General features: G+C 42.7%; 1 protein-coding gene across 2 annotated transcripts in view; it reads right to left on the bottom strand.

Annotated features, from left to right (window-relative positions):
• Positions 1–13994: 13994 nt before the first annotated feature.
• Positions 13995–21288, bottom strand: part of LOC136848613 (cysteine and glycine-rich protein 1-like) — a 55481-nt gene continuing 48187 nt past the window's right edge. For both annotated transcript variants that reach the window (XM_067120994.1, XM_067121003.1), the window contains exons 4-6: positions 19188–19314; positions 14985–15122; positions 13995–14610 (exon numbers count right to left, since the gene is read on the bottom strand). In XM_067120994.1, the coding sequence (XP_066977095.1) occupies positions 14546–14610; positions 14985–15122; positions 19188–19314 (330 nt within the window). In that variant the 3' untranslated portion in view covers positions 13995–14545. The remainder of the gene's footprint in view (positions 14611–14984; positions 15123–19187; positions 19315–21288) is intronic.

The following is a 21288-nucleotide window of genomic DNA, read 5'->3' as shown; positions in this document are numbered from 1 at the left end:
TTCAATAAGCTTCCTCACAATGCCCAATCGTCATTTTATTATCATCTCACCTACCCCCTTTGTACACACCCTCTTATCCTCTGTGATTCCATCCACCCAAAAACATAAGCGGAATCAGTCTTAATCTCCAATTTCTCAAGTCCCCACTGCAGGACAAGATTAATGCCCTTTACTGCAGCTTCCAACTCAGCCACATTAATATGACTGCTGTCATGTTTCTTATGCAACCAAGCTGCATCCTCAACCACAACACCATTCTCCAACTCAGCTCCCAACACTAGGAGAAACATGCCACTGCCCTTGCATTGGATCATCTTCGTTTACCTTCTGGACAACCTCTTGAGCAACAACACAACATCTGGGTCTACATTACCATCCCATGACCCACCACCTGCTAGTCGCTTTACATAGCCACAAGCTACTCTTAGTGAATGGGCAATTGGGTAGTGGGCCACCAATTTTCCACAAATTGAAAACAACTCTCGTCTCGATATTTCATCCAAAATCTCTGGGATGGTATTATCTCTTGCAAACTGCCGAATACCATCTTTCTCACTTATCCTAAGACCCAAATCAGCACTTCCAGCCAAAGTCTCAGGTGGCTTAGCAATCAATCCATTCAGTTTTAAGCACGAGAGAGACCAACTCAAGCTGGCAACTGCGCTTCGTCAACCATAACGTCATCAATGTAAGAACTCTAGGTCTTAAGTCTTTACCCCTCCCCAAAACAGTCTTTACCCCTCCCCAAAACAGCCTTTAAAATTTTTCCCATGATTCGAGGAGTAGAATTCAACCCAAACCCCAACCTTGTTAAACAGTAAGTCCACCCTTTATAATTTTCTACAATAGCTACATTACCTTCCATTCTGTGCCATTCCCGTAAGGTCCCACCACACACATCAATAGCATCATCCCCAGTATGACACTCTACAAACTTGCTCAGGTCTCTAAAGTCCAGCACTGGTCTAACTTTATTTTTAATTGGTTGCTCAACAGCCATTAAAGGCAAGACCCCATCCTCAATCTGCTTGTCCCAAGGGGGCAAAATACCCTCTTCAATCCATCTATCTGCTTCCCTCTCAAACTCCCTTCCCTTCCGTTCCTCCCATCCTTTATCATAACAACTAATCTTACTCATCAACTCTACTTTATTTCCCTCTTTGACAAACCACTCTACCGTCCATTGATTCCCATCAAATCTTGCCACAAAATCTTTATCTTCAACTGTAATAACACTGGAATTACCACATGCATTAGCTATAGCACCACACTACTGAGTTATCACTTATCACTGAACATCTTGCCTTACCAAACATAACTTTGCCCTCACCACTGTAGCACCTCCAAACCCATTGATTGCATTCATGCCCAAAATTAAATCAATATTGTCAATTAGTTTCTCAGCTACTAAAGCAGTTACAGTAATTGCAACATCATCAATATTCAATTTTACATACATTTCCCCTTTACATAAGATCTCTCTCCCATCAAGGGCAGTTATGACCCTGTGAGAGAGGTGCCAAATAATGAGCAGGAAGACAAGTACTGCTGGTTTATTGATGAAGCAACCCACTTATAAAGCGGCGTGAATGGACGTCACCGATGAGGGGAAGCAGAGACCGCGGGTACAAAATTTTACAAGTGACCTGAGGTCAAACTATTTCTCTACACAAAACAGGACAGGTACATACAGAAAACATGATGATTAACAATAGCTGGTTGGGCATAAAAATACTCTGACACATATGCGTGGTACAAGGGCAAATGAACAGGTAATAAATATACAATTCACAATAATGATAATAAGATTGTGTTCGTCCGACCTTAGGTCGCATGTGAAGGTACCGCAGAAAACGGGATGTTCATCATAGAGAACCCGTTGAGCGGGGACTTTACAATACTCCCCCCAAGACGTAGGTAACGTCTGATCAAAGCAGGTATCTGCTGGGGCAGCAGAGGGGGCCCCGCCTTCTCAATGCCAGCGGGGGGGGTTCGTCTTCTTCGGTGCCCTGTGGATGGGTGTGTTGGGTTGCCCTCCTGCCCGGTCCCGGGGCCTTCCGGGGGTGCCCACGAGGTTTTCTTGCAGACAGGGCGGGCTGTGGGGGCGCCACCTCCTGTGGGGGGCTTTGAGAAGTGCCCCCGACATCTTCCTCCAGAAATGCAGGCTTGAGGCGGTCCATCAATACCCAGTCTTCCTACCCGTGGATGGCCACCCGGAATGCTTTCTTGTTCCTCTCAAGTCAAGTACAAGGAAAGGTCCCCTGTAGGGCCTGGTTAAGGGTGGACATACGGCATCGTCCCTGATGAAGACGTGGGTGGCGGAGGACAGACCAGGAGGTATGAAGGGTGACATGCTGTCGGTGTATGTCCGCCGGCAGGGGGGCGAACTTCCCAACACTGTTGCGGAGCCTCTGTGTTGTTAAGTCATCCTGGTCCTCTGTGATGAGTTCACCCGGGACTACAAGGGTCTCCCCGAAGACCTTTTCCGCTGTTGGCTCTGGGGGCAGTCCTCAGCCCGAGGAAGAACCAGGGCAGCTGGTACTTCCAATTCTCGGAGGTGCAACGAGCCATGAGGGACGCCTTCAGGGACCTGTGGAACCTTTCCACCATTCCATTGACTGTGGGGTTGTAGGCGGTGGTGCTGTGGTGAGTGGTCCCCAGCAGGCATGCCAGGGTGGTCCACAGCTCGGACAGGAAGGCAGGACCCTGTCCGTAGTTATATGGTCCGGGAACCGAACCAGCTGATCCAGCTGGAGAGGAGGGCCTATGCGCACGCACAGGAGGTGGCTTCTTCCATTGGCGTAGCTTCAGGCCACCTGGTAGAGCGGTCGACAACTGTTAGAAGGTATCTTGCTCCTCCTGATGGGGAAGAGGACCCACTACGTCAACGTGGATGTGCCCGAAACGTCTTCCCGGCTGAGGAAAGTCGCCCACCCCCGATTCGGTGTGCCGCCCTACTTTGCTGGCCTGGCACTGTATGCAGTGCCTTGCCCAGGCCGTCACGTCCTTCCGTACGCCGTGCCAGACGAACTTCTCCGCCAGCAGCCTGGCCGTCGTTCTGCCGGAGGGGTGGGACAGTCCGTGGATGACGTCAAAGAGCAGCCAACAACGGGAGGCAGGCACCAGTGGGCAGGGGTGGCCAGTGCTTACATCGCTCAGCAGTGTTGGCCCTCCAGGGCTAAGGGGCATGTCCTTTCACTTCAGCGACCTGATGGCGGTGCGGTAAGCCGGAGTCTCTGGGTCGGCATCTTGTTCACGGGCGAGGTCCTCGTAGTCGATCCCAAGCTGCACTGCGTCGATTTCGATCCTCGAGAGGGCATCGGCTACTTGGTTCTTCTTGCTGGGGAGGTACTTGATGCTGCAGGTGAACTCCGTGATGGCCGTGAGGTGCTGCTGCTGCCTGGGGGACCATGCATTCCCCAGCTTCGTGAAGGCGTGGACCAGCGGCTGGTGGTCCGTCTTAACTGTGAAGAGAGTACCCTCCAGGAGGAATTTAAAGTGGCGTACCGCCTGGTACACCACAAAGAGTTCCCTGTCGAAGGTGCTGTAGCGGGACTCGGTGGGGCTGAGTTTTCTGCTGAAGAAAGCGATGGGCTGAGGGGCTCCGTTGACGACTTGCTCCAGGTCAGCCCCGCAGGCGATGTTGCTGGCATCCGTTGTCAGCAGGAGGGGAGAGCTGGGGTCCTGGTGGGCCAAAGCTGTTGCCTTGGTGAGGGCGGCCTTCGTCAGGGAGAAGGCCCTTTGCTGGTCGAGGCCCCACTCTAAGGTCTTCGGACGGCCCTTGAGGATCTCCGTCAGGGGGACCATGGTGTGTGTGATCCCCGGGATGAATCTCCTGTAGTAGTTGACCATTCTGAGGAATTCTTGTACGGTCCTGATGGAGGTAGGGGTGGGGAATCTGACGACAGACTCTGCTTTCGATGAAACTGGGCGGACCGCTCCTGGGGGTATCTCGTGGCCTAGGAATTCCACCCTATCGACGCCGAAGGTGCACTTGTCGAACCTGACAACGAGGCCACTCTCCTGCAGGTGCTGCAGGACCTTCCGGATGTGTCGTAGGTGTTCCCTGTGGGATCTGGAAAATATTAGGATATCATCGACGTAGGAGACGCAGAAGTTCAGGTCCCCCAGGATGCTGTCCATCAGTCTCTGAAAGGTCGCCCCTGCGTTCCTCAGGCCGAAGGTGGAGAAGGCAAAGACGTAGGACCCGAAAAGCATGACGATGGCGGTTTTGGAGATGTCCTCTGGAGCTACTGGTACCTGAAAATATGATTTCAAGAGATCTAACTTTGAGAATATTTTGGCCCCTTGGAAGGAGGCCGTTAGGTCCTGCATGTTTGGTAGAGGGTAGTGGTCGGGTTCTGTAGCGAGGTTGAGCCGCCTGTAGTCACCGCAGGGTCTCCAGGTGCTGTTGGCTTTCTGTACCATGTGAAGGTGGGAGGCCCATGGGCTGGAGCCTTCTTGCATATGCCCATCCGTTCCATCTCAGCAAAGGCCTTCTTGGCCTCCTGAAGGCACTGTGGGGGAAGCCTCCAGAACTTTGCCTGCATCGGTGGGGAGGCCCTTGTTTTGATGTGATGATATATCCCGTGTTTGGCAGGGGTCCCAGGCACCTGACAAAGCTCGGGTTTGAACACCTCCAGGAATTCCTTCAGGAGGGAGCCGTATGGGTGGGGAGCAACAGAACAGATTGTGGGCTCCCTGGAGCCTGGCGCTTGCAGCCAAACGTCAACTGCCAGTCCGAAGTGGGCGAGGAAGTCCGCACCCAGGAGCGGGGTCCTAACGTCCGCGACAATGAAGTTCCACTTGTACCTCAGGTCAAGGATGGAGAATGACAGGAGCCTGGTGCCATACGAGAGGATGGGGGACGCGTTGGTGGCCGTCAGGGAGGCAGCCGGGTCTGGGAGACATCTGCGGTCCTCTCTGGAAGGCGGGAACACTGACCGCATGGCCCCAGTGTCGATCAGCATCATCCTGCCGGAGATAGTGTCGTGGACGTAGAAGCCTACTGGTGCGGGGCCCCTGGGTGTTTCGGATGCTGCTGCCATGGTGGCCTGTGATGGTGGCCAGCGATTCCCCCATTTTTTGGAGGGGAGAAAAGGCAGGGGACTTCACAATTTTGGGCAGCTTTACCAAACCTCTGGTGGTAATAGCAAAGCCCCAGCCTTTCCTTCTTCTGCTGGTGGGGTGGCCTCCTCCTGTCGACGGCGTTGATGCCCTCTGTGGTGGGGTCCTCCGGCTGGAGGCAGTTGATGGGGTGTGCGGGCGTGGACGCCCGCTTCACTGCCCTCATGGAGTCCGTCAGCTGCTGCGCCACTTTGATCAGGTCCTCGACTGGCAGGGTGTATGGTTCTGTGATCTGCACACGGACCTCTGGGAGTAGCTGCCGCAAGAGGATCTCCCTCGACAGGCTAATCTCTTTGCGCCTGCCGTTGCTGTCAGTCTCGGGGAGGAGGAGGAGGGCCTGGAGGGCATGCCGCGTCTCCAAGAGGTTCGTGTCCTGCCGGGGCTGATGGCGAGGTCGAGGGCGTGGGAGGCTCTCTCTGAGACGGGCAGGGAGCAGGTCTCGATGGAGCAGGTCTCAACGAGAGTGGTCTTTAACTCCTGGAAGGTGGCAAGGCTCGTTGTTGTCGTCACTCACGGGGCGACCTTCTTATATATCTCCCCCGGTGGGCGTTGATGGCGATGTTCACCTTCAACACCTCGTCAGTCAGGCCTGCCACCCTGAATTGCCCTTCGACCCTCTAGAGCCAGGGCACTGGGTTCTGATGGGTGAATGGCGGCAGCTTTATGCTGAGGGCCGCCCTTGGTTGGTCTGTCAGGAGGGGCATCACGCAGGGAGCGGGCAGCGTGGAGGAGCGCGCAGGAGGGGGTTGCACAAGGGAGACATCTGCCTCCGAGAAGTTTGCAGTAATTTGCATGTGGGTGGGGATGTCTGTGTCCATGCTCATTCTGCACTCTCACTTGGAGTGTGAGGGAACACTCACGTCAATACATGCTTGGGAGCGTGCCGTGTGGGTCCACTAATGACGCCAGTGATTTGCCGACGAGGGTCGGTAACGCCTGAACGCTTTGTTAGAGTGCTGTTGTTAGTCCGTTAGGGCGTGGGTTGGTTCATCGGGCCAAGACTAAGTCGCCGTTTAGGTCCATTAATGGCTCCGGGAACCACTTCAGAGTCAGCACTGTGAGAGAGGTGTGAAATAATAAGCAGGAAGACAAGTACTGCTGGTTTACTGATGAAGCGACCTGCTTATAAAGTGGCGCATGGACATCTCATGTATACGCAGAGACTGAGTGGTACAAAAAATTTACAAGTGACCTGAGGTCAAACTATTTCTCTACACAAAACAGGACAGGTACATACAGAAAACATGATGATTAACAATAGCTGGTTGGACATAAAAATACTCTGACACATATATGTGGTACAAGGGCAAATGAACAGGTAATAAATATACAATTCACAATAATGATAATAAGATTGTGTTCGCCCGACCTTAGGTCGCGTGTGAAGGCACCCCAGAAAACGGGATGTTCATCATAAACCACTGAGCGGGGACTTTACAACCTTTCCTTCACTAACTTTATCCACTAAATGTGAACCAAGAACTGTAGTAGAACAACCTATGTCCACCAAGCCCACCACAGAATACCCAATCACCTCTATTTAACAAATGGTAACCTCAAAGGGGCGCCCTTACACCTCCAAGGGGGAACCTGTTGGCGTACCAGTCCCCCTTTCCTCGTTTCCTGAATCACACTAAGTTGAAACATGACCTACCTTATGACACTGGAAGCACATAACTGGTTTTCGGTCCTTACAATAATGCAGCATATGTGGTCCTCCCCACCCATAACACTGACCCCTGAATTCATCAAAACTTGATGAACTCATGTGGCCCCCAACTATTGCTTTATTCTCAACATACTTGGGCCAGATGTACTAACAGCAGCAAGATCACTGAATGTGTTAAAAGTCAATATTCTCGCTCTATTAATAATTTCACTCACTGCCATTCCCGGTATTCCTGATAGGTACTGCAACGATGCACTGACTTGACTAACCATACTATTCACAAACAATAACCTTACCACGTGTTCCAACCCATCCCCTTAAACCCAGCTAACCCTGCCAACCCTCTTAATTCATTTGCAAAAACATCTACCTGCTCCCAAGTTCACCTTGAATTAGTTATTTCCCAAATGCTAAAAAAGCTCCATCTGAAAAGGGTTCTTTCAATAATTCTTCAATCTTGTCACTATCACTTTCGTCATCTTCTTTCATTTCCAAATACAAAGCCAATGCACCACCTTCCAAAAACAATGGAATAAATGCACCAACATCATTCACTTCCTGAAGCCTAGCGACCAATTTTTCCTTTCTTAACCAAGCAATTACAATTCCTTCAGAATAACGTGAAAAATGCATAACCAAAAACTCACATTATTAGACTTCAGTACAGGATACTTCAGAATAACGTGAAAAATGCATAACCAAAAACTCACATTATTAGACTTCAGTACAGGATACTAACTCCAAAACAAATAACCTATGTACAAACATTCTGGGCCGTCCCAACAATCACAAAACTATCTCTTAAGAAAAACGCCATGGACTTTCCCTTCCCGACCACGCATCCTTAACCTATACCAACCCCTTCCCATCTTTACCTTTATAAACCCCCACCCAAACCCCAAGACCACAGGATCAAAATTAGAATGAATAATACTCAAAATTAGCCTTTTTGTATTAGCTTTGGGGTTCAGTTCAAGTTAAGGGATTTTAATAGTATCATTCTCTGCATCCGAAATTACGACCGAAAAGTTTTGATTCAGATTCAGTGCAATGTTCAAATTTATCATTTAATCGTTCGTACAAAACTGTTGTAATTCGAATCCAGAATCTCGGAACGTCGAAACAGAAACATTTAATGCCTTAAACAAAACATTTTCCGCATTTGAAGTTATGTACAAAAGTTATAACAATGACCTTTTTATATTACGTGTCTCATCATCATCAGTTACATTATGAACCAATATGTAACAGAGAGCTATCATTAACAAAAAAGGAAAGTATCTCATTCCAAAAGGCACCCTTCGGAAACGATAGTAAATGATTGCAAAATCGTTCTTAGAAATATCATTAAACCATAGAGAAATTAACTTTCTTTTATCCTACTTTCCAAGTAAAAGCAGTAAGTATATCTTAGTTTAACCAGACCACTGAGCTGATTAACAGCTCTCCTAGGGTTGGCCAGAAGGATTAGATTTATTTTACGTGGCTAAGAATCAACTGGTTACCTAGCAACGGGACCTACTGCTTACTGTGGAATCCGAATCACATTATGACGAGAAATTAATTTCTATCACCAGAAATAAATTCCTCTAATTCTGCATTGGCCGGTTGGAGAGTCGAACGCTGGGCCAACAACGTGCTAGCCGAGAACTCTACCCACCCCTCCTGCGAAATATTATTGTAATAAATTTTTTTTTCAAGTGGTAAGTCAGTAAATATTTATTGAAAATCTGTATTTTATTCTTCAAATTAGTTCCAACCATGGAACACTGATTATGAGAAAGATATTCTCATTCTTCCTTTCACTTAAATTCGATAGAAAGACAGCCCTACACTTGGTCCTGTTTGAGTTTTTACGAAACACAGCATTATGAGCTAGAAATGATACCTCAGGAATCTTTAGGTATGAAGGAGATCGGCAATTCGCTCAGTTACTCAATTTTCAAATTGCTTCTGTATAACTGCACCGTATTCCTTTAACCTCTCTGGCGACAGTTTTTTCTTTTGAGATTGAAGGACTGACTGTGCAACATTAGGCTACAGTTGAAAGACATTAAATGTTCTATATCCTTTTTCCATAAAATAGGTAAAACTAACCTACCTGTCATAGGATCTCTCCGGATATTACTAAGAATGTTATCAATTACTATTTTCATCAGTCCAAACAGATTGTCCAGGGTCGCCTTGAATTTCCAAAAATGAAGTAAATAGCCTATTGATTCGAGGGGTTCGTCAGTTGCAGTCTGCATCTTCTGGTCATGAAAAAGTTCTTTCTCTTCTAGCAAAGAATTTACGTTACTGTAAACTATCATTGAGAATTACAATCAGGAATATATATCAAAATAATGTTCTCTAAAAACAACGAAACACTTCCAGAAAGCATTGTACCCGACGGCGTTTCGTAAACAGTAGAGGGGCATTTGCCATTGTAACTGAAGGACATTTACCATTGTAACTGAAGTCTTTGTGTTAATGGAAAAATATGGCTTTGATCGCTACCAAGCAAGACTGCAAAATCGTCTGTGGTATCAGAATCTATATGCTTATCTGCCAGGGTATAACCCTTGTCAACTAAAGCGTCTGCTAACTTCATCAATCCAAGTGAAAAATTTTTTTTTTAATTAATTTACGTTTACACAAAGTACCCTCAACAATTGCTTTCCCTGGCCAGCAACATGAACGGGAAACTCGACGATGTATGTATCGTGATTGTTGACCGAATTAATCCCTTGATTAAGGATGTCTTTCGGAGACCCTTTTGCTAAGGTAGTTTGAGAACCAAGATCTTTAAACACTCTCCATTGTATTTCATGACCGGATCTCTCAACATAGGCCTATGCTGTACCAGTTGTGAGAATTACATCATTCAATACCTCTAAACCTTTCAGCATTCCATCAGCACTGTAGTAGTTTAAACTACTTTGGTATCAGAACGTTTAGGAAGATTATTCTTATTTGTACTGATGACTATTTCGTCTTTAACCTTATTATTACCTTTCCAATTAGCACTCTTATTAAACTAAGGAATAAATAAGACATGTGAAAAGATGACATTTCGTACACGGCTGATTAAATCTAAAATGACTATCTTTGGCATTATGCAAAGTTAAACCACATTTATAACAACCCCCATAAATTTAAGTTTCTCACATTTACTACTAGGATCGGCGTATTTCGTACACTCAAGTCAAGTTTTTGGTCTTTCGAAATTAAATTACCATGGGAACGCAGTGGAAAGGCCACCTTTAATTTTGAACTAGCGCTCAACGACTCTGAAGAATCTCTGGGAGTAACCGAGACTGATACAGCATTTAAAGATTGCTTCAACTCACATTAGCTTTGTCAGGCAGGTTGGACTCAAGGTTCTTATAATAAATCTCTTATTTGCTTCAAACTAGGTTGTCCAAAATTTCTTTCAAAGATGGTTTCGACCTCTATACTCTAGAGTCTAGATCCATCACACGGGCTTTCCGAAAATATTGAACAAACAAATCCCCATTTATTTCTGATGATCGAACCTGTTCCTCTTAGACACGGGCTTCACTTGTCCATAGCATTAGGATCAGGGTTCAAGTTACACAAACCCTTAATTACCGAGTATCGTTGACTAAGCTTATCACTAAACGCTTCAGTGAGCAGTTTTATAGCCGATTCATATTTCAAATCCTTCAAAGCAAGGGAATCCAGCAATTTCTTTGCGTGCCCTGTTACCTGTTGAGAGATAAGAAAATTTCTCAAACGAGGAAAGGTCGTATTTAGAAAGAAGACTTTCCAAAAGAAGAAATAAACTTATGATAAGCTGCGAGATTACCATCAAAATAAGGCACTTTTATGCTAGGGAAAGTTATTCTATGGTAGGAATGATGAACTTCCTCCTGTCTGGAAGGAGTAGGTGCATGGTGTCGCTACTACTCCAGACTTTGACAAGCGAGTCATTTCCCTAGACAACTTCAATTGCCAACCTTATACCGTCCCAGTACTTTTCGTCAATTTCCGCCTGTTGATGATACTGAACAGAACTCCAAAGTCTCGAATGAAGCACATGACTATCTTCTCATCTAGAGAAATTTAACTCCTTTAATATCCAGTGCACTATTCTCTATATTCTTTAAAGTCTTCTTTACAGACACTCTCTTTCCACTTCGGATACTAACCAACACTTTACCGTCATCATCAGACTCCCTTTAAGACATGAGCAGCAAGGACTCTTGAGTAGAATCAAGTTTCTCTAAATCACTAGCAGCCATAATTGAAAAAAAAGCTTTCAGCAATAAAATTTCAAATTTACCAAAATTACAATAAAAATAAGCTACCACCACCAGACAGTTCGGAAAACAGAAATAATTAATTTAATAAGCTTAAATCAGTAAGAACAATGGATCAAATTAGCTGTCATGCTAAGCTAAATACCTCAAGAAAACTGTAGGGGGTGTCCAAGGAAGAATGAGATGGAGAGAGGTCAGAGCTGAAGCAAGCCCCACGTTGGGCGCCATTCGCTAAAATAATTATATGGTAATATCAAGGATGGAAAGACTAATTACTAGGTTAAGAGGAAACTGAATACAAATAAAATATCTTTATTACAAAAAAAATGGTTTTCAGACTGCACTTATCGAAGGCTATAGCTTCTTAAAATTAAGTATTCAAAACCCAGTCTAAATTGCTGAAAATGTCCCGATAACTCCAAGATCATAGCTCTCGACCTCTCTTCACTCCAAGGTTCCACCTCTCTCAGCGAAACTTAAATCTACGGAAAAACGTGACAAATTGTAGGGGCGATGTATTTGCAAGCTCAAAATCAGATTTACTCAAAATCTCAAAAGAGTGTATGAAGACTAAAAAATTTAAATCTCAAACGAAGTTCACACTTTCTATAAGTTAATCGCTTCACTAATGGTTGAAGATATATTTATAAAGGGCCTTGCCTCATCAACCTTTAAGTGTATGATTCACTTTCGCCGACTATGTACACTAAACACCCTTGAGTCTGCATTACAAGAACTTGCCTCAAGTTAGGCCGCCAGCAGCAAAGTTCTTGGAACTCTCGCCGTCTTCCTCCACCAAGAACTGCTTCACCTCGGACCCCCACACGGCGTGCTTATTTGCTCATGTTCAATTTCGTACACCTTACGAAAAATCCATCATCACGTGTGCAGAAATTAGATATCGATCACCAGACCAGCCAAATATAATCTCCTTCAAAGTTTCTCGTAAAAGTATCTGTCGTCTTGTCTCGAGCGACTGGTAACTGAGAGTGATCGTAGTGGCACTATGGTGCTGTGGTACTTTGGTACTGTGTTACCGGAGCTTTTTCCATTTCCTTGGTCTGACGCATGTCAACTCATGACGCGTCCAAGGATCTTGGAGACATAAAAGTCCATGTACGTACAAATACAACGGTTTACTTAATTAAATAAGAGTATTTCATTGAAATTATCGTTGGAGATTCAAATTTATAAAAAATGTGACATTTGGGTAAATATTTTTGTGCATCTCTCTATGCTAGATTGGTCATTACCTGTTTATGAGAGACGCCATATTGGGTGAAAGTTGACACTAAACCATAACAAATGGTTTGGCCTGGTCATAGAAAGTGTTTAAATAGGTCTACCCAAAGTTTTCGTAAAATAATTTTTGTGGTATTGCACTGCACGTAGATCAAGTCATGTCATTTATGAAACCAGATATTTTGAAAACCGCGTACACTGCAAGTTTATATTTTGTTACTTGGATACTCATTGTATTGGGTGCATTTGCCCAACGGGTATATATTGTATTTAAGCACATTTGGCACACTCGGTAAAGTTATATATTTTATCCCTTGTTCTGTTAAGTACATTTTACATTTTGTCCATTGGGTCCATTTGGTAAACTAGGGCCATTGAGACCACTGGTTCCATTTTGGTCCATTGGGCTGACTGCGTCCACTAAACTGTTTAGTCCCTTTGTTATATATTTTTTATCAGGTCCATCGAGTCCATTCGGGTATTTGGTCCTTTGGGCCCATTTGGTCTACAGGGTAATTTTGTTTTCCTTGAGACCATTGGGACATTCGGTCTATTGGTCCACTAGTCAACTGGGTTCATTTAGTTTATTGATTCTATGAAGGGACTTTGATTAATCGGACTCACTTGCTCTACTGGGTTCATTTTGGCTCATTAGGCTGCCTGGGTATATCTAGCACCTTGGGTACTTCTTATCCGTTAGGAACATCTTATATCTTAGGTACATTTTATATCATGGGTTCATTTTGTTCATTGAGACATTTGTTAATGTTATTCACTGGGCATATTTTGTATGGGATATATACATCTGGAACATGAAGGACATTTCAACATTGGGTACATTTTGGTAACTGGTTCAGTGTCCTCCATGCTGATGTTTCACACAACATGGCAGCGTATGTTCAGGGAACCTGTAGGTAACGGGGTTCCAGTCCAGTAACCTACATCCTAACAAACTTGGCACGGCACTTACATATAATCCAGATAAGATCAACAGCAACGTTATTTTGGTACTTGCTTTTCAGAATTTCCAACGGTGAGTTTTAAACTGAAGTCCAGACACCAAGTTGCAGTTAAAAACCATACATCAAGATGTCTTATAGTGTTGCCAAGATGAAGACAAAACGAGAACTGAGGACGATGACTTCTAATTGACGGTCCGACTGCCAGTTCTACTCTTTTCCTGTGGACGCTCATCCTCGAATGGTCGCGGGTGAACTGACAGGTAAACCTGATCGTTCGTGAATACCCGGCCTAATAGTTCGTAGAGTACCTCAGTGAACTCACAACAACTCGGCCAATACACCCATTCCATGACATGTCATGTAAAGACTAAATACGTATAGTCAGTCAAATTACATGTCTCATATACAGTTGTGTATTAGTAGCAGTTTAAGATACAATACATTAAGTAAACTTCTTAAACACTTATTTTTCCATTCTTTATATTGTTAACTTGAGATTTTCTCTGTTTTTCGACACTGTGCATGCTAATAATTCAAAGCCTGGCCGTATAAAAACGTGCTTTTATTTCTGTTGCACTCTGCTAAATCATCATCCGATAACAGGACTTTCCTTTGTTTAAACTAGTTTTGGGTATGGAAATTCAGTAACAGCTGACAAATGTGAGGTAAAAAGGAAAAAAAAAAAAAATTAGCAAAAGTAAAACCAGGTGAAGAATGAAACTGCATACATGAAACTAAATTTAGTCTATTTAATTTTACATTCAATACTTCACACATCATTATGTAAAGCTGACTTCTGGTCAGAAGAATACTGTAAATGCATACATACAATTAAGAGATATAACTGCAAGACTCAATATCCATAATTACTTGGTCAAAGTAAATTAAAACCAAATGAACTCAAGTACAAAGCTAAGCTCACTTGCAGTTCGTTAAACCTACGAATAAAAAAGGGAATATAGAATGGCTACTATAATAAAAAAAATTGACCGAGATAACATATTCTTAAAAGACAAAACTATCATCTATACACAAGGTGCACAATAAGGTGAAGATAAATAAAACAATCTGATAATTGACTTTGTTAATAGTTGAAAAATTTCCACTGAAAGTTACTTTAGTCATGATTATCTGTCCTTAAAAGTTATAAGTTATACTGCTAACAAAATCAAAATGCATATAAATTCATGAACCAAGCATCAATGAATAAGGTTACATAATGACCAATGCTAAACCTAGAATGGTGAAAGTGCTTCGAACTTTGCCTTCAAGAGCCACATTTATGAAACTTTGGCAGAAGACCAGCCCCAGTACCCCTTCGGTCCAAAGTTCTTCCCGTAACAGGCTGAAAAGGAAAACACCTCTTAATCATTACGAACTGAGTCACAGACAACATATTTCCAAATACACTACTGAGTTATTCCTGGTTTACGAATTTGTCTGAGACGATTTGCATACTCTCTCTCTCTCTCTCTCTCTCTCTCTCTCTCTCTCTCTCTCTCTCTCTCTCTCTCTCTCTCTCTCTCTCTCTCTCCTTTTCAATTTCTTTCAATGAAGAACTAAAATTTATACGTAGCGTAACTCGTCTGCGATGTAAATTAGCAAAATACTGCACAAAATTTACTCTTCGTGGAAAATTTCACTTTTTAAAGGGGAGACAAATTCTAGGTGCAGTAAATGTGACAACTCTGCCACCATACTTGGGCCCAGAATACTTACGGTTGCAGTAAATGTCCTGTTCACGTTCCCTTATGGAGTGGGAGTCGAGCCTCTTGTGACATTCGCGACAGCTGAAGCAAGCCTTGTGCCATGCTCCCCCGGCTGCCATTATTCGCTCTGCCATGAATACCTGCTTGGCTGCAATGGATTAGGATCATCCCGTAAGAGAAAGAGACTGCCCTTATTTTGCATTCAGATCTTATGTAACTACAGTGGTGTACAGGAGGCGTGCTCCTTGATAGTAGCTCTAGCTACTGAAAGTCAACAAAAAGACTGAAACAGAATCGACAACATATCGGCTACTTTTTTTTTTTTACTTTGGATATAAATCACACATTTCTCATATTTCTTTGCTACACAGTTATTTTGATCCTTACAAAGATTAAATTTAAAAAAAACTGCTCATAAAGGTAAGTAGAAAGCCAAACCAAATTCTTTTCATTCGTGACACGACCAAAACAAAATTTTACATACGATTACTGAAGGGTATGAGAAAAATTATTTTAGATAAAGACCTGTTTTATCATCTTATTAATAAGATTCTCATATCATAAAAAATGGTTATCATTTACACTTTTCCACATCTAGTTTTCTATTTGCAGCATGAGGGCAACAGTATTTTAACAACCGGCATATTTTTTTTTCATAGGAAATTTCAAGGATTCATAATTGACTCTTATAAAATTGATGCTGCTGAAATATGTCACTTAGCTAATAACTGGAAAAATTTCTTGTAACTGAATGATTTCTATCTTGTGATTTTATAAGGCATATACTTTAAAGGCCATTTGCATTTTATATCAGATATAATACTTATAGTAAACCAAATGCATCTTTACACAGTGTTGTGGTTTCAGTAAGTATCCTTCAAAGTCAGCCCAAAGATTTTTTAGAAAGACCTCCTACTTGCACTTGTAAACAAACCCGAATCTTTCCCAGAGAGTGACCCCCAAGGGTTTTAACCCGGTGTGTATCCACCTTTGTGGCGTGCTTAGTACAAGCTCGCTGGGGATTACCGTAAAAACATAAACAAAAGACTGTAAATATCATAAAGATAATGACTCCCAAGAAATATTAGTCCTAGATAACGACCCCAGAACTTTGCTGGGGGTCACTATCTACGACAGATCCATAAACCCATACGGAACTAGTTTGGAACAAACTGCCCAATTACAGTACAATAAAGGTAACTAAAAACAGAGAATGCTGATACCTGAAAAAAGAAAGATCGAAAAATATTGATAATAACAAAAAGTTATACAATACAAATTATATAACCTTCTATTAGGAACTGAGAGAGAGAGAGAGAGAGAGAGAGAGAGAGAGAGAGAGAGAGAGAGAGAGAGAGAGAGAGAGAGATATTGTCCTAGTAACACTAACACTGAGAGAACATGGTACAACATGTTTATTTGTGACAAGTAATACGGAAAGGCCTACGCTCTCAAATAAACCCCCTTTTGAATAAGAAAGCTATCAAGCAACTTGTCTGAATTCGCAAAACCAACAATTATGAAGTAATCAAGTTTTTAAATGATTAGAAAAGTATGGAGTGACCAAATACCTATATACTGCATTGCTTGTAAAAATATCCAACCAGACAAAAATTTGTCACTAGTGACGTAACTAAGGGGGGGAGGGTCTACCCGGCCGGCACTGTCCGAGGGAGGAGGCACTCTGGCATCTTTTGAGCAGGTCTGGCCTGGCTTAATTCTAGATTTATCAGTAGATTTCGTCTGACCGGAACACTGAACAGCGATTTATCGACTCTGCTGTTGGACCTTGATGTAATTAGCGAATTCGCTTCAAACAAAGCTTGTAGGGTTCCGTTGTAAATCTGCTGTGTTGTTTTAGTTTTAGCTTTATGAAATAAAATAAATGAGTGAGATGTTAAGGTTTAAAATGTGCGTATAATCTTCACCACTTGAGTACTTTTTAGCACGGAAATGGGGCGGCACTTTCAGAGTCCGCTCTGGGCGCCACTAACGCTACTTACGCCACTGTTTTTTACACAAATAATATATCTACCGGAAAATTACTTGTGGTAACATTACGTGTACGGCCGTCTTGTGGTTTGCCTCGCAAATGAATGAGAATCATATTTTCAATACGCAACGCATTTCAAGATATTCTTATTTTAAGTACATATCTCACTGTCTAACAAACCTAGGCCACATGGCGAGCTACAACTACGACTGAAGTGGTAGTTTCTCAGAGGCCAAAATGCAATTGTCTGTGGTCTCCTCTCATGCTACTTTGCTTTAGAGTAATCATAAAAAAAAAAGCAAGTAAAAAACGCGCCACGGCCCATGAAACTTTCAGCCACGGCCCGGTGGTGGAATGTGTTCTTGCACCTATAGCGGTGCCAGACGCACGATCATGGCTAACTTTAATCTTAAAAAAACCTACTGAGGTAGAGGGCTGCAATTTGGAATGTTTGTACCTGGAGGGTGGATGATCAACATACAATTTGCAGCCCTCAAGCCTCAGTAGTTTTAAAGATCTGTTGTTATTGATTGAGCTGGCTTTATGCCAGCACGGGCCCTTGCTCACAGAGCAGCCCGTAAAAATCTGAAGGCGGGCAGACAAATAGCCATCTCAATAGTTTTCTTTTACAGAAAACTAAAAAAGGGTTTTGTGCAAATGCACGAATGAAATTTAACATCAGATCTGCCGTGAAACTGGTGTAGGATGTATAAGCAGCCAAACGCTTGATCAGCACAGAGGAACCTTTATGTCTGACAAATGCAATCATCAATAATTTGCAAACAAATTCAGAAAATAACACAAAAATGAAAGCTGATTAACTAAATAGTGAGTTTTTTTTTTTTTTTTTTTGCCAAATCAGACAGTAAAACGGATGTTGTTGCTGCTGCAATGATATGAATAATTTCCTGCTGTCATAGACCGCAACCTTTTTGATACGGGTTGCATACTTGAGCACAAACAAAGACAGAAGCCACTGTGATTTCCGTACTTGAACTACATTCTAAGGCGTTTGTCATAGAATTATAAGTGTTTTTTTTTTTTTTTTTTTTTGATTGGATGCAGTCATAACTGACATTAGCTTCAGTCTAATGATTAATAACTACCATGACCAGAAAATGGTGAATTATCTTCAAATATCATAGAAATTGGCAACTTACACTATGTCTAGAGGAACAAAATACAACAAGGAATATAAATGTGTGGCAAATCTTAAGAAGGATATACAACATACGCCAGCTTACAAGTATAACAACAGTGTTCATTGAGAATATAAAGGTTTACAAAATTTATCAATACTTTCACATCTGTAGTCTACGGGCCAAGCAACTGAAGTAGCATTCTGAGTTTGCAAGAGTTGAATAAAGAAAGTCTCCATCTCTTCAGCTTTCGAAAACTTTGAAATCTTCACTTCTCCCTCGAGAGAGTTTATAAAATAATATTTGAGAATAAAATGAGTAAACTCTGTTTGTGACACGAACATTTGTCAGTAAATTCTCGACAGACTCTGAGGTAAATAGTGTTGAAATTCCTAAGGATCCAACTTGCAATGCAGGACATGAAAGCGTTTCACAGCAGACTTACAGAACCTCACGAGCTGTTTGAAGACAAGCAACACGTATAGTTTTGTAACACAGGATATAAAAATGAGGAAGAACATGAGGTTCATGATGTAAATTAGAAAGCAAAGGCAATAAAGGAACAAACGAAACTAAGTCAGCAAAATATTTCTAAAAAGACAGGTTCCAAATAATTGTTTTAGATTTTAAATACAACAGCAGCGCATACAAGACAGCACGATGCCTGAAAGTAACTTACCTGGCTGCTCTCTTTGTCCAAAACCAGCTTAATAACAGCTACACCTTCAACAAGCTTTGTAGTGGGCTTTCAATAATTAGTCCCTCATATAGGCTACCTATTTAAAACGTCAGGTAACCAACCTACCCTTTTCTTTCCTTCTTCGGATTCCAATTTACTCTTCACAAATACGCATACGAACGCAAGGAGTATTATAACCCGTCACCTTATTCTACTCATGATTTTTTTTTTTTTTTTGTTTATCGCCTCCTACAGGTACTTCTGTGTGTACTAGGGTCTGCCGAGTGCAAGAGCCCATGCTGGCATAGGGCCACCTGAATCTAAAACAACAGCACCAGGTCCGCATATGCAAAGGCGAGGGCTGTATGAAGATATGAACTTTTCATGGTTTATCAAACTTACAGCATCTGACACAGTAATCGGCTCCTCCCCACTTAGGCTTTCCAGGCTTCACAGTTGGGGCAGCTTGTTTTAGGGGAGCCACATAGGCCTCCATCGTAGCTGGGATGTTGCTGGTTGGCGGGCCATTCTGAAAAGAGATGACAAAACAACTTAACATCAAACGCCGTTATCTGAATAACACTTGATATTTCATGCCATAATAAGCAAATACAGAAACTTTAAGTATAACAACACATCATATTGATAAAATTTCTAGCAATGCATAAGAATGGGGCGCTAAATATGATACTGACTAGCGGCAAATCTTGTTTTAACACTCCAAATTGAATCTTAAAGACTAAGTCAGTTATACATATCTCTTCACTCGACAAATCATGGTAGAATGATTATAATGCATGCATTTGCCTGACATCTTTGCTGTGAGACACTCTGCAAGACAAATATCAAACTTATTCTGGTGCATTATTATGTTTCTCCTGTCAGCTATTTCCTTTGCATATTTATATCCTTGTGCAGAAGGACGTCCGTCTGTCAATTCGTGTCATTTGCACAAAAATGAGAGCAGTCCGAGCTTACGGTGTTCGTATCTTACCTTATTTGGTATGATTTAGGACTGAACATAGAACAGAAAGTAGAATTTATGCCAAAGGCCAAGCGCTGGGACCTATGAAGTCATTCAGCGCTGAAACGAAAATTGACAGGAAGAAGGTTTAACAGGTATAACAGGAGGAAAACCTCGCAGTTGAACTATGAAACAATTGTCAGAGAGGGTGGAAAGTCAGATGAAAGAACAAGAATATGAACGGAGGTATGGTAAAAGGAATGAAAGAGGTTGCAGCTAAGGGGCCGAAGGGACGCTGCAGAGACCCTTAAGTACCTACAGTGCACCATGTGTGTTATTGGGATTACTTCGGATCTCCAGTTGTATCTCTGCAAAGAGCTGGACGGCAGCATCGTCTCCACGAGTCGTGATACTGTCGCGGATGCACCAGTTTGAAGATGCACAATTGCCTACTGAACACAAAGTTATTTTTGCATAACATTATGTTCCTTTTCTCCGCGAGGGGCTGCTCTTTTTCTCATTAACAAGGACGATACTATAATGAATCCAGGTAAAAAAAAAAAAGTAGCATGTAAAAAAGTCTCAGGAAAAAAAGTTACATTAATCTTTCCTAGATAGTGACCCCCAAGGGTTTTAACCCGGTATGTGCCCGTACCTTTGCGGCGTGTTTAATACAAGCCCGTTGGGGATGACCGTAAAAACAAACAAAAGACTGTAAACATAATAAAGATAATGACCCCCAAGAAATATCAGTCCTCACTAACTAGGAAAGATCCAAAATATTTTCTGTTTTATTACTTTAATTGCGTTAATTGCCACCATAAATTAATGTGACATTTTCCCTAGACAAAATTAAGACTTTTTTCTGTGACTTTTTTTCCTGTGAGTTTATTACCGGCCAACACTATACCATACTATAGCCGATGGCTGCTGGAGATTCAAGGAGGCACTTTTTAAGGGTTACAAAGAGCAACTTATCCTGGAATTCTTTTTATTGCCCTAAATTCTTCGCTAAGGGCCCTGCAATTCGCATTCTGAGGTCATTTGCAGTTGTCTCTCACCTGTCCACATAATTAGCATTGGGTTGGCTAGTCACCTCATACGCCTTTTATATCACACAGTTGTAATATCTAATTGGTATATGTCTGCTCGATTTGTCCCTTAATCCTAAAATAGCTTAGTGTTCGCTATCATTTACAGGTACAAAGAAATTTTACTAACTGGACGATAATATAATGTACTGTATATGTCAAAATGTTGTATCTCTTACAACAAAGATATTTTTTGTCAAAACCCAAAGCAAGAATTAAGCGACGTTCTCTTAGATAATTGTTAGCGTTCATTAAAAAAATATATACAGCATTCCGCAGTGCAATTTCCGTAGTTTTCTGTAAGACTGACAAGGCTATATGCCCTTCCTTCGACTGGTCAATCAAGATGGCGTGTGGGAAAATGGTCTCTGGTACTTCAGATGGGAAAAGGATTACTGCACAGTTGACCGGACATGGAGGCCGCCGATACCATGCTCAGACCGGAGGA

The sequence above is a fragment of the Macrobrachium rosenbergii genome, chromosome 2 (genome assembly GCF_040412425.1).
Source record: "Macrobrachium rosenbergii isolate ZJJX-2024 chromosome 2, ASM4041242v1, whole genome shotgun sequence".
NCBI classification, from domain to species: domain Eukaryota; kingdom Metazoa; phylum Arthropoda; class Malacostraca; order Decapoda; family Palaemonidae; genus Macrobrachium; species Macrobrachium rosenbergii.
Note: the sequence above shows the minus strand (reverse complement) of the source record. Positions and strands in the feature narration are given on the sequence as shown.